Source organism: Musa acuminata, chromosome BXJ2-6, assembly GCF_036884655.1.
Source record: "Musa acuminata AAA Group cultivar baxijiao chromosome BXJ2-6, Cavendish_Baxijiao_AAA, whole genome shotgun sequence".
Taxonomy (NCBI): Eukaryota; Viridiplantae; Streptophyta; class Magnoliopsida; order Zingiberales; family Musaceae; genus Musa; species Musa acuminata.
The window spans coordinates 1,048,535-1,061,923 of NC_088343.1; the positions used below are offsets into that span (position 1 = coordinate 1,048,535).

At 40.2% G+C, this 13,389-nt stretch overlaps 1 protein-coding gene across 1 annotated transcript; it reads right to left on the reverse strand.

Annotated features, from left to right (window-relative positions):
• Window positions 1-11,136: 11,136 nt before the first annotated feature.
• On the reverse strand, window positions 11,137-13,389 carry LOC135613364 (oligopeptide transporter 5-like). Its single transcript, XM_065110388.1, has 4 exons — window positions 13,200-13,389; window positions 12,014-12,525; window positions 11,806-11,903; window positions 11,137-11,713 (listed from the first exon to the last, which is right to left on the reverse strand). The coding sequence occupies exons 1-4, from the start codon at window positions 13,387-13,389 to the stop codon at window positions 11,137-11,139; spliced, it is 1,377 nt and encodes a 458-aa protein (XP_064966460.1).

A 13,389-nucleotide genomic window follows, 5' to 3' on the forward strand; every position in this document is an offset into this window, starting at 1 on the left:
ACACATTGTAAAATTACTCATCGATGTCAAAAATACTTGATGAAAAAATAGGAAAGCGTTTGGCATCGTAAACATTATTCCAATAAGATAATGGTATTAGAACATAAAGAATAAGAATGAATCCGGCCATCATGTTGACCACCACAAATGCAGGAACTGCCAGAGGACTGTCCATGTAGGATGTCATGGTCATCCAATCCAACGCAAAAGAGCCTATGCCTAATCCATTGAATCCAGAACCTATTTGCTGCGCAGTTATCGAGTCTTTCCATATCCAACAAACGAACGATAGAGCCGTGATAGAAGGAAAAAGGTAAACAGGAACAATACTGTAGGTAAAAATTGCAACGATGACTATGATGAAGAACTGATATCGTGATAATTTTCCCTTGGCTCTTTTTTCCGGCTCGTGTAATGCCCTGCGAGTGCAAACAACGAAGACATGTTAAATAAATTAAAAGTCTCTTGTCTTTTGCATTGTTTACGAGGAGAGGCACGCCACCTGTAGAAGGCGACGTCTACTAGAGTCGAAGGCCACCACATATAGGGCGAGTGCACTAGCAACTTCATGAATATGCCAGCAAACCCATATCCGAGAAACTACACACCATAAGCCATTTTAAGTTGTCACTTCTTCAAAGGAAGTAGGGAAAGATCAACTAGAATTAACTAAAACATTCGAAGAATTCAGCACCATATTATTACTTTTTCTAAAGAATAACTAATGGTTTTTTTTTACACCGATTTCATGATAACAAAAGAAATCACCTGAATCGATAGTACCAGCAGTATGGCCGGCAGTAACGGGATATCCTTGTGGTAGAAGATCTTGGATATGGTTAATATTTCAAAGCCGGCAGAAGCACTTACCCTGCCGGCCAACATGGTGGTCGCCACATGTTCTTTCAAGTTGAAGGGTCCCGGATTCAACGAGAAACTCCAGTTTGTGTATGGCATTCTTATCACTTTGTTCGGTAGCATGTTAGCCATTAGTTTCCCAGCAATGAACACCATCATGTTGATGCAGACATGTGAAAAATTGAACATTTGCTGTCGGTAAAAGGATAATGCTGCACTTACGAACCCGAGGATGCAAATGGGGATTCCGATAAGCCATGTTCGGAATGTCAAGACCTGCAATGTGTTATCATCTGTTGGTGGGACTGTCAACCGAACTTGCTCGATCGAAGAGTCATCCAGAATCGAAGAACCTGAAAGAAGAGGAGAGGGAGGAAGAAAATGAAAAAGAATCATATAAGGATGACAGTAAGAAGTCAAAACGAAAGATGTCAGGGCATATCACCTTCTTCATCGGCCATTTGGTAGGACTCCTATTAGAGAATAAGCTGTAAATTGAGAAGATATAAAGGATCAAAGCATCTCTAAATATAGTGGAAAGGATTAATTGTCCAACCATTAATAGAAAGAGTTGTGATTCCGTTGCCAAATATACTTTTATTAGTTTTAAAGGTGTCGGTGTGGCTGTGATAGTTAAGGGAATTAAATCTGTCAGTGATCCCAAAAAAAAAAATGTAAAAAATCGTGAACTGGATAGTGGGAATATTCTATATTAAGTGGATTGGCGTTGGTACATTATTGCTTTCAAAATCTTTTTTCTCTTTTTCTCACCTGGTTATTGATGGCAACGTCAACACCGGAATGGCTGACGAGGAAGAAAAGGAGAGGAAACGAGGTGTGAGGCGATTGGGAGAAGATATTGGTTCATGCAAGCTAATATTTCATTCCTCAGAAAGGTGTGAGGCGATGGGGAGAGCAACGAGGTCTTTTTTTTCTTTTTTTTTCTAACAATTATTTTTTATTTATTTACACACACGTTTCCCTGTGCCTCGAGCTCACCCCCTTCGACGACGTCATCGCCGCCGCGGTAGTGCCGCTGCCGACGCTCCCGTCGTTGCGGCACCTCTTGTGCCCCCCAGCGCTTGCCCCAAGGGAAACGTCTTCAGGCACCCTGAGCACCGGTGCACCCTGCCGCCACCGGAGGCGCTTGCGCTAGTCGTGGAAGAGCCCGAGGCGAGGCTTCCTCGACGCCGCTGCTAGGCTTTCGATGGCTGGCCTTGTGCCCACCCAGGGCCTGGTAAGACCCGAATGCCTTCCGTCCGGAAGGCCTGTACTCGAGCTTCCCCGGCGGTGCCGAGTCGGAGGACAACAATGGCAGTACCGGGCCCTCGCCCGAGGAGGCAGAGCGCCCCTCCTTTGTCGGCGGGTGATCGAAGCGGAGGGAGAATCACGTATCAAACCTGAAAAAACGAAACAAGCAAAAAAAAACAAAACAAAAAATATATTGTGCATAACACAGATTTAACCTCCTCGTTTCATTCCATTCATAGTATCAATATACAGAGTAAAACGCTTAATCACAGCCATATATTACAAAAGTAAAGTACAACTCTAAGAAGTTAATCACACATCCCACTAGATAAGATAACTTAAGTTAACGAGGAGGATTAGATTATAATAAACTACATAGTGCCATTGACCGACGTTCGATTTGTAGGACAACACGGTAGTTTTTGGGCACAGCATTCTTTACCTTTGCCAATAAAAAATATTAAAATAATCATTATAAACAATATAAAAATAAATAGCATCACACCCGCCATCATTAGTGCGATGCCCTAATGTTCAGCGTCGGTCCTACGGGTCCCGTATCATTCGCCTCGCCAATGGTCCTATTGATCGGAAACCTCGTGGTCTCTGAAGTGGAACCTCATGGTCGACAGCCACCACGTCGTCTCCGTTGTCTGCCCACGTCACGGGTGGGAGGGACCGACCTTCAGGGCCCACATGGGGGCGTTAACGGGTGCGTGTTCACGGGGAAAGGAGGGACGGCGAGGAAGTATTAAAGACAGTGATTGGGAGAGCGGCTCGCACGCCGCCACCGCTCGGGAGCCGGGGTCCCCCACGCCTTGTTGCGGAGTTCACGGGTGGGAGGGATGACCTGCAGGACAGGGCCCACGTGGTCGTTCACGGGATCACTGGCGAAGGAGGGACGGCGAGGAAGGTGCCGAGGGAGGTTGTCGACGTCACGGTGTCCTTCTCCGTCGTCCCACGGGACCTAACGATGCCACTCGATTATATTAGATTAGATTAACCTGAGGTACAATCCCCCATGGGAGGGATCACGGGAACTGCGGGACAGGGCCCACGCACGGTCGTTCACGTGTGCGTGTTCACGGGATCACGAGGGAAGGAGGAACGACGAGGAAGGTGCCCAGGGAGGGCGGGTTAGTGAGGACGGTGTCGATGTCGCAGGGGAAGAACTCGGTGGCGGCGAAGCGGCGGGGGTGAGGCGGAGGATGGCGACGCGTGGGGGAAGGGGTGATAGAAGATAAGATTTTCCTAACTATTTGAGTTAATTTCTCTATTCTGTTGAGGAAAATCCTCTATTCTGTTAGGGAAATCCCTCCTAATTTGTATAAATAGGATAAGGAACATGTTAATAGATTCAAGCTAAAGCTAAAGTTTCTCTATTTCAATAAAGCTTCTTATATTATATTGTTCTTATCTTCTATTATTTCTATCATGGTATCAGAGCCGCTTGCCTAGAGCAAGCTCTCTTCTCGCCACTCTGCGCCAACGTTCGTTCCCTTCCGCTACGGCATCTCTAGTGCTGCTCATCAGCACTGCCCCACTTTTCTTCCTCGTTGTAGCTATTTTCCTTCCTCTTTTGCTATAACTTCCTCTTTTGCTACAGCTTCCTCTTCTGCTACAGCTTCCTCCTCTGTTGCAGTTTCCTCCTTTGCTGTAGTAGCAACACTGCAACATTGCTGTAGATTTCTTCTCTACCATCGCAGCCGTCGTAATCGCAACCACAACCAACGTCGTTGAGAAAAGCGAAGCTTTGCTCTTGCCTTCGGCCAGCGACCAACGTTGCTGAGAAAAGTAAAACTTCACCCTTCGGCCAGCGACCAACGCCGTTGCATTCCTAAGAGGCTCCGTGATCAATCCTCATCTTCCTCACCGCGGTAGTCTTCGTTGATCTGTCAACATTCGGCAGACTTAAGGAGAATGAAGGGAACGCATGTGCCATCACAGCAATAGCAATCGCAGCAGCAGCAGCAACGATCTACACTTATCTTACTCATGAAGCCTCTTGCTTGTAAACAATTCTTTGCATCAATCCAAGATTGGTATCCTTGTCAGGAGCATCATCTTGCGAGGGCATGATAGAAGATAAGATTTTTCTAACTATTTGAGAAAATTTTTCTATTCTGTTGAGGAAAATCCTCTATTCTGTTAGGGAAATCCTTCCTCCTAATTTGTATAAATAGGATAGGGAACATGTTAATAGATTCATGTTAGTAGATAAGGTTGGTTTTGAGGCACATATTCTTTTATGAATTTAGAAGTCGGGAAAGCCATAGAACTGAGAGAGATAACGAAGACCCTGTCTTTTAGATGCATTTGTCTATTCATTTCTTTAGTTTTTGAGATGTGTTCTGGATACATATAGAAAGGCATACTCTCAACCAAATCTCTTGTATTGCTTTTGTTGCGTCTCCACATCACTAGGGTGATACATGTGACGTATGTATCAAGCTTTTACGAGCTAGTATCTTTGACTTAGCACCATGTTAAGATCACATCCAAGTACCTTTCTCCACCTGGGAAGGCTAATATCCAATTCTTATCATCATGCTGGTTAATTATCAATCTTAGAAATAAACTATGCTTCTTATATATAATCCCTTGTTTCCTCGTTGAGTTTGTGTAGCACTCCATCGAAGTGGTCGAAGCTACTAATTGAAGAAGTTGAACTCTCTAAGTGGCACACATACGATTCAATTCAAAAGCAAAAGCGAGGAAGCAATGGATGAAGAAAGAAAATATGAAAGAAGGGTCATGATAGGTTATTCAAAGGACTCCTTATGTACATGTTATGTACTAATTTACATCAATAAATATGTATGTCTAATTTTACACCTTCTTATGTACATACTCATGTTCGCGTTTCTACATATATGCTTTGCTATAAGAGAATAAATTGAGATAATATTTTTTTTATTTTAGTGGTGCTAAGAATAATGTTGTGGGTATCCCTGAGGGTAATACCGAGTGTTATGCGGTGAAAAGTTGCATTGACTAAACTTGATGAGATTTATAAATATGCATTTAACCCTCATTTATATGGGTGAAACCTTGTATCGTTAAACTCGATGTGATTAGTCATTTACAGTCTTTTAGATTTGTATTGTTAATCTCAATGATAATTTAATGTTTTAAAAAATAATAATTCAAGATTAATAAGCACATAGTATGTGGGCTTACTTATAATGATAAATAAATACCTTACGTGGGTTTAGTTATAATGATAAATAAATAGCTTCTTGTATGAATAACTTTCATCTAACTCTTTTATTTTGATATTATTATATTATTTTAATAAATGATGATGATATTTTCGGTTGAACAATATGAATGTTGTTTTGGGGGCTTGACGAGACAGATGAAGGTGTTTTTTGTTGAGATTTCATAGGTTAAGATAAAAAAAAAAGACAGGTTTAGAGGAACAAGATACAATAATTTCTATAATTTCTTTAGCATTTTAGCAAAATAATTACTTTCTCATAAACCTTTTATATGAAAATTTTGAGTGCCACGTTAACTTTAGACCTCACCTCATTTGTTCGAGCTCCTTTTATTTTTTACTCCATACCCAAAAATGAGATTGAACAAGCAAAAGTATATGTTTAAACAACTGAAACAAAACAAATTATGTTGTTTTAACAACTGAACCATAAATAATAATATCCTTTCGACAAATTAATGGTAGTCATATACTCGGTGATCAAATTTAGTGATCATCTCAATTGAATACAGGACAGCCTTCTACAACAACTCATGGTGCCGTTGGACAATGAGCCAAGGTGCAATGGTTGTCCATCTCCAAACCCCACTAATCTGGTCCATATATACGCTAGATTGAAGAAAAAAAATAACAAAAGTGCTCAAAATAGATGCTCCGGAATCCAATCCAATTGATAACACGTAATTATAATGTGCCCACTATTCTTTGAACCTTTGGAAGACAAAGTAATTCAATATCAAACCAATTATGAACCATGACCAAACGTTCACTGATTTCGATCCTTAAAAGGTTTAATTTGTGTATTTATTTAATTTTGGCTAATTCAACATGAATTTATAACCACTTTGAGCAAAAATAAATATATAAATATTGTTAGAGAAGATTTTTCGAAGTTGAGAGAAAAATCTATGGAGACCTATCTTATGTTGTTTTAAAATGAACAAGGTCACATTATTTTTTAGTCCTATTAAAAAAATGGTGTAATCTCACTTAAAATAAATATAACTCAGATATCACATTTTTAAAAAATTATTAAAATCTCAGAAATCCTTAAAAATGATATACAAAGGCCCAAATGACCTATTTTTGACAAAATTACACAAATTTTAATTTTATTAAAAAATAGTATAATCCCATTAAAAAAGAACATAACTTAGGTGCTAGTTTTCTTTTCTTTTTTTTGAAGTTTTAGGAAACTATGGAAATAATTTAGAAAGGTCTAAATGGCCACTTTCGGTTTTTAAGCTTTTAAAATGGATGTTTCCACTATTTTTAGCCTTAAAATATTGAATTTATCTCATTTTAAAATTTTGTCCAATTTAATGTGAATTAATAACCACTTTGGGTCACAAAAAATGAATATCATCATAGAATATTTTTAAAGTTTTGAGAAAATAATTAATTGGTATCAAGCAATACATATGCTTTCAAATATGTCAAATGTAAGTTCTCATCATTAATGATAAAACACACATCAAATGTTAATTTTTTGGATAATAAAACAACAGGACAATCTTCTATAGCTTCCAGAAACACAACTAAGAAAGGATAGGAAAGAGATGAGAAATCTGACTTATGTGTACAGCGATCCGGATCGATTGTGTTGGTGTCATCACTGTCATAAGACAATTTTCCTTGTGTGCTTGCAGGCTTGGTGGTGGAGTAGCACACAGAAGGTGGTGGCGGCCGGAATGAGATGCATTGTGAGCAACCAGGACAAGTGGTACTTGGATCACTTGGATGTCCCATGGCAGAAGTTGTACATGAATGAGCCCCTTACAAACATCTCCACGCCTGAGCAGCAAAAATTGGTCATTGGTGGTGAGGTGTGCATGTGGGGAGAAAGTATTGATGCCTCTGATATCGAGCAAACCATCTGGCCTCGTGCTGCAGCTGCTGCAGGTAATACTGGCGAAAACTAAGCATTAAAATCTCGGTTAGATATCAGTTTCCATAACCTACCCAACCAATATAAGACCAGTATATATATAATTGAATAAAATAGAAAAACAAATTAAAAAGTAATGGTATTGTATCGCTATCGAACTATATGTTCCAATATCGGCATTCAGTCAGACAGCAAACATCAGTCCATGCATATTCGCTCGGGCGGAAGCAGACCCGGGTCGTGGACAGACACCAGTGGCGTTCTGCGGTCGCGACGGGGTGTTCGTCTCGAAGATCTCCATGGGGGGGACTTTCCCCCGGAGCTCCGATCAGGAGTGACCCCTCAACTATGAACTCGTCTGAGCCAGTTGGATGATCCCTCGACTTTCGGGGCCCTCCTTCTAGGGCCAAAATGATGCGGCGGGGGCATCTGTTTAAGCCGTGGCCTCGGGGTCGTCGCGGCTCGGTTCGGGGGTCCGGATGTCGGGTTGGGAGGTCGAGTCGACAGGTCGGGTCGGGTCGACAGGAAGCTCCGCCGCAGCGCCTGGAAGAGTCGACCCCCTCTGGCACCTGCACAAAGGTCGGGCCGAGCGCCAAGTTAGCGATGTGGAGAGGGTTTTGGAGGAAGAGATGCCTCCATACAAGTGTTGGGTGTGAGTTCATCCCTCCATCCCCTTTAGCGTGCGAGGGTATTTATAGGGAAGCTTACTGTGCCTGATGTGCCCCCTTGCAGGGGCAGGTAGCGTCTGACACTGGCGTTGGCGTGGCGTGGGAGACCGAGCCTTGGTAGAATGTTTAATGTGCCTCGGTCGGCGTTTCGATCCGTTTGACCAGGTGCTGAGGCGTGATGCGTCATCTGGGATAGGTGACATCAGCCCTAGTCTTGTCACCATTATTCCCCTCATCAATAAGATACCACATCCTACATGTGGTCGACACATCTCAATCGACCCTCGATATTGTGGATGTAATCATCTTTTTAGATTCAACATAGTAAAATCCCCAAGTACTATGGAGGAGTAATAGTTTTCAAGGCTCATCGTAGAGGATTCCTTAAGTGCATTCCCTAAAAAAGTTATGACTAATATATATATTTTTTGAATAATCCAAAACCAAAACTAATTTAATCATTAGAAAAGATTTTTGGGTAAAATCCCCATGTAGTTCTTGCAGGTTGGATGCTTTCAGAGTCACGGAAGAATTATATCTCGGTTGAAATTGAACTGAGACCTACTTGGAAAGGTCTTCGATTGGTTTAGAATTGGCACTTAGCTCGGACAACCATCTGAATTCACAATAACCATCTCTTCATGCAATGATACCCTTCTACTTTTTTTTGTTGAAACAAGTTATTCAAAAAATAAAATGTGAGCTTAAGTTCAAATCTAAACCCATGCAAGCTCAATTCCTGAAATAAGTTCCTTGCCCCTTCGATTGGTTCCCAATAAGCATTCCAGCTTCTCTTCTTCTTCTTCTGTGGATGTCGAATTGCAAGAACAAAGTATTGGAGATGAGAAATTAGGGACGTGAAATACTATTCCATCGTCTCCTTGAGAAGTCCGAATGGAAGGGATATTCGATTGTCAAAAGGATGTATATGTAAAAACTCTCGATGTTACAACTATTTTATCATATTTAAAAATAATATAATGATATAAAATATATCTAAAATAAATTTAATATTTTTAATACGATAAAAAAAATTAATCCAAAAATCTTGAGGATAACACTCCGTGCTACATTAGTGTTCTCGACACCACTAAAATAAAAAAAATATATTAGCTCAAATTTTCTCTCTTGTAGCGAAGACTTAGAAATGCGAACAAGAATATGTATATCTAATTTTACCCCTTTTGATGTGTGGCGAAAAGCTGAATTGCTAAACTTGATGAGATTTGTAAATATGCATTTTCAATTTAACCCTCATATATATGGGATGGGTGAAACATTATATTGTATTGTTAATCTAAACATTAATTCAATATTTTTTTAAAAAAATAGTAATTCAAGATTAATAAGCGCATAATCTATGGGTTATTTTAATCTAAATATCTTATTTTGATGTTATTATATTATTTTATTAAATGACAATGATATTTTCTGTTGAACAACATGAACGTCGTCTTCGGGACTTGACGACACATAGATAAGGTGTTTTTTTGTGTGGAATAAGATATAATAACTTTAAATATTTCTTTAGCATAGCAAAAAAAATCACATTCTCAAAAACCTTTTATATGAAAAATTTAAATGCGGTGTTAACTTTAGACCTCACCTCATTTGTTCGAGCTCTTTTTATTTTTTACTCCATACCCAAGAGATTGTACAGGTAAAAGTATCTATTTTAACAACAAATTATGTTGTTTTAATAACTGAATCATAAATAATACCATCCTTCCAACAAATTAATGGCAGTCACCCATGGCTTATCACATTTAGTGATCGTCTCAATTGATCATGGGACAACCTTTTACGATAACTCCTGATGCCGTAGGACAATGAGCCAAGGGGCAATGATCATCCATCTCTAACCCCCACCAATCTGGTCCATATATACCCCGAAATTGAAGAAATATAATAACAAAAATAGTCAAAAAAGCTGCTCCGGAATCCAATCCAACTGATAACAGATAATTATAACGCGCCCACCACCCTTTGAACTTTCGGAAGATAAAGTAGTTAAATATTAAGCCAACTATGAACCATGACCAAATATTAACCGAAGTGGCAGGAGGCACGATGGAACCAACACTGAATATAACTGGCCAGTTAATAAGTCTTATCCATGTTTTTTCTGGGTATAGACGTGATAACATCCACACTCCCATTGGTGCAAAGAGTCCAATAATAATGAAGATAAAAATGATGGAGTATGTGCCATGAGGATAGAACATTCTAGCTGGACCTATAACACCCCATGTGACTCCTAATGCGAATGACCTTCTTTCCCAAGGGCATGTCCAAGGACTTCCCTTGGGCAGTAATTCTGGATAACATATATTTTTCACCGACTGTAAGGTCCATCATTGGACACCGAAGCTAACCACACATGCTAGTAGACTACCTGGAATCTACATGTAAAGAAAACATATAGGACGATAAGTATAATATAATAATGTTATAGAATTCAAAATCTGGATTTGCAAGAATATGTCAATATATGCTTTGTAAATTGTGATGCATCATAATTTTCAAATCTATTCAGATATAACACAGTGGTCCAGAAAATACCTGTATCAAGAACATTACTTTTGGAGGAATCTTCATGTAATGTGCTAGCTTCAGTTGTACGATGAAATATTTTGCCGTATCAAGTGCAGAAGAGCCGTATGTTGCGAATGCTATATTTGCAATAGGTTTACCCGATTGCAAGTACCCGATTATGACCTCTAATAAAAGCCTAGTTGTAAATCCCTGAAATATAATAATTATTATATTAAGCTGGATGAGAAGAAAAATATTTATAACGTTGTCTCAATATTCATCTTACCTGACCGGTCGTAGCTTCCATGACACATTCTGGAAGCAAAAATATAAACACCAAGGCACAAGCGAATAGAACTCCCCAATAGCGAAGTTGAAGTTGATCGTTAAATATTTCACATACCAAGATGGCAAAACCCATCATGGAGAAGAGTAGAGAGTAGAACCACCACCGGGGAATAGACTCATAATTTTGTTTCATCAACCTCGTGTGAACATCTTGCATTTGATGCCGATATGAATTGACAAATTGTAGCCATATCGATCTGCTTAACACCAGAAGAGAACTATCAAAAGTTATCACTACCAACGAACAAGATTATAACATGCAGGACTAAGGTAATTATTTCAACCATAAAAACGTGAGCACACTAATTGTACCAAAAACAAACATTACAATGAATATTTATTTACAAGATAAAAAAAAGTTACAGTTCCTACCTCCCATAGAAGAGAGCAACATGAGAGATGCTTGACGTAAAGGCAGCCAAGATAAAACCATAACTAAGCATAAGGGAAGCACTGAAATATAATTTCGAATAATTGTTGTATGCTTCTTCGTTGAATGTGAGTGACTTCTCATCTAAAACCCGCGACACATTGTAAAATTGCCCATGGACGTCAAAAATACTTGAAGTAAAAATAGGAAAGCGTTTGGCATCGTAGACATTATTCCAATAAGATAATGGTAGCAGAACATAAAGAATGAGAATGAATCCGACCATCATGTTGATCACCACAAATGCTGGAAGTGGCAGTGGATTGCCCACGTAGGATGACATGGTTATCCAATCCAGTGCAAAGGACCCGATGCCTAATCCATTAAATCCAGAACCAATTTGCTGCGCAGTTATCGAGTCTTTCCATATCCAACAAACAAACGATAGAGCCGTGATAGAAGGAAAAAGGTAAACAGGAACAATGCTGTAGGTAAAAATTACAACGATGACTATGACAAAGAACTGATATCGTGACAATTTTCCCTTGACTCTTTTCTCCGGCTCGTGTAACGCTCTGCGAGTGAAAACAACGAAGACATGTTAAATAAATAAATTAAAAGTCTCCTGTCTTCTGCATTGTTTACAAGGAGAGGCACGCCACGCCACCTGTAGAAGGAGACGTCTACTAGAGTCGAAGGCCACCACATATAGGGTGAGTCCACCAGCAACTTCGTGAATATGCCAGCAAACCCATATCCGAGAAACTACACACCATAAGGGCATTTAAAAGCCGTTACTTCTTGACCGGAAGTAAGGAAAGATCAATTGGAATTAACTAACTAACAAAATCATCAGCAACCATATTATTTATTACCTTTTCTTTATAACTAAGAAAATCATTAGAAATCATCAGAATTAACCAACTAACAAAATCATCAGAAATCACCTGAATCGATAGCACCAGCAGCATGGCCGGCAGTAATGGGATATCCTTGTGGTAGAAGATCTTGGACATGGATAATATTTCGAAGCCGGCAGAAGCACTTTCCGTGCCGGCCAGTATGGTGGTCACCACATGTTCTTTCAAGTTGAAGGGTCCCGGATTCAACGAGAAACCCCAGTTTGTGTATGGCATCCTTACCACTTTGTTTGGTAGCATATTAGCCATTAGTTTCCCAACGATGAGCACGATGATGTTGATGCAGACTTGTGATAAATAGAACAATTGCTGTCGGTAAGAAGATAATGCTGCAATTACGGACCCGAGGATGCAAATGGGGATTCCGATAAACCATGTTCGGAACGTCAAGACCTGCAATGTATTATCATCCGTTGGTGGGACTGTCAACCGAACTTGCTCGATCGGAGAGTCATCCAGAATCGAACCTGAAAGAAGAGGAGAGGGAGGAAGAAATTGAAAAAGAATCTTTTGAACAAGGATGACAGTAAGAAGTCAAAACGAAAGATGTCAGGGAGGGGCATGTCACATTCTTCATCGGCCATTTGGTAGGACTCCTATTAGAGAGAATAAGCTGTATATTGAGCAGATATAAAGGATGAAAACATCTCTAAATATAGTGGAAAGGTTTAATTGTCCGACCAGTGATGGAAACAGTTGTGATTCCTTTGCCAAATATACTTTTATTAGTTTTAAAGGTGTCGGTGTGGCTGTGATTAGTTAAGGAATTAAATATGCAAAAAAATCGTGAACTGGATGGTGGGAATATTCTTCTATACTAAGTGGATTGGCGTCGGCACATTATAGCTTTCAAAATCCTTTTTCTTTTTTGTCACCTGGTTCTTGATGGCAACGTGAACACCGGCATGACTGACGAGGAAGAAAAGGAGAGGAGGAAACGAGGTGTAGGAAGCAAGGGATTCGGATTGGGGTGGAAAAAAGACAACTAGAATCGCAGCCTATGAGCACTATTTCACTCATTCTCGATCTTGTACTATCTTGTACTGTGAGAACCATTTTATAGACAATCCGATTGCAATGGCTAGTTCTCCTCTGGGGCTGCTTTCATTCCTCTACGGCGGTGATCTCCGGTCTCCAGTACTGGAGTTGACTCGCTCATGTGGGACGACAGGTCTCTGTTTCTTGAAAGCCAGCGGGCTCTGCACCTCCTCCTCTTCCTTCACCGCCGCCGCCACCCAACGCTTGACGTCGTCGAACTCCGAGTCCGGCGTCGCTGGCACGTTCAGATAGAACGGCATGTGCCTCGAGCTCGCCCCCTCCGACGACGTCAT

What these genes read in the sequence shown, in the direction of transcription:
- LOC135613364 (XM_065110388.1), bottom strand. Translation starts at nt 13,389, where the DNA reads ATGACGTCGTCGGAGGGGGCGAGCTCGAGGCACATGCCGTTCTATCTG. An exon ending in ACATGAGCGAGTCAACTCCA is followed by an intron (nt 12,526 to 13,199) that starts GTACTGGAGACC and finishes CTCTTCTTTCAG; the next exon opens with GTTCGATTCTGGATGACTCT. An exon ending in TTCTTAGTTATAAAGAAAAG is followed by an intron (nt 11,904 to 12,013) that starts GTAATAAATAAT and finishes TATGGTGTGTAG; the next exon opens with TTTCTCGGATATGGGTTTGC.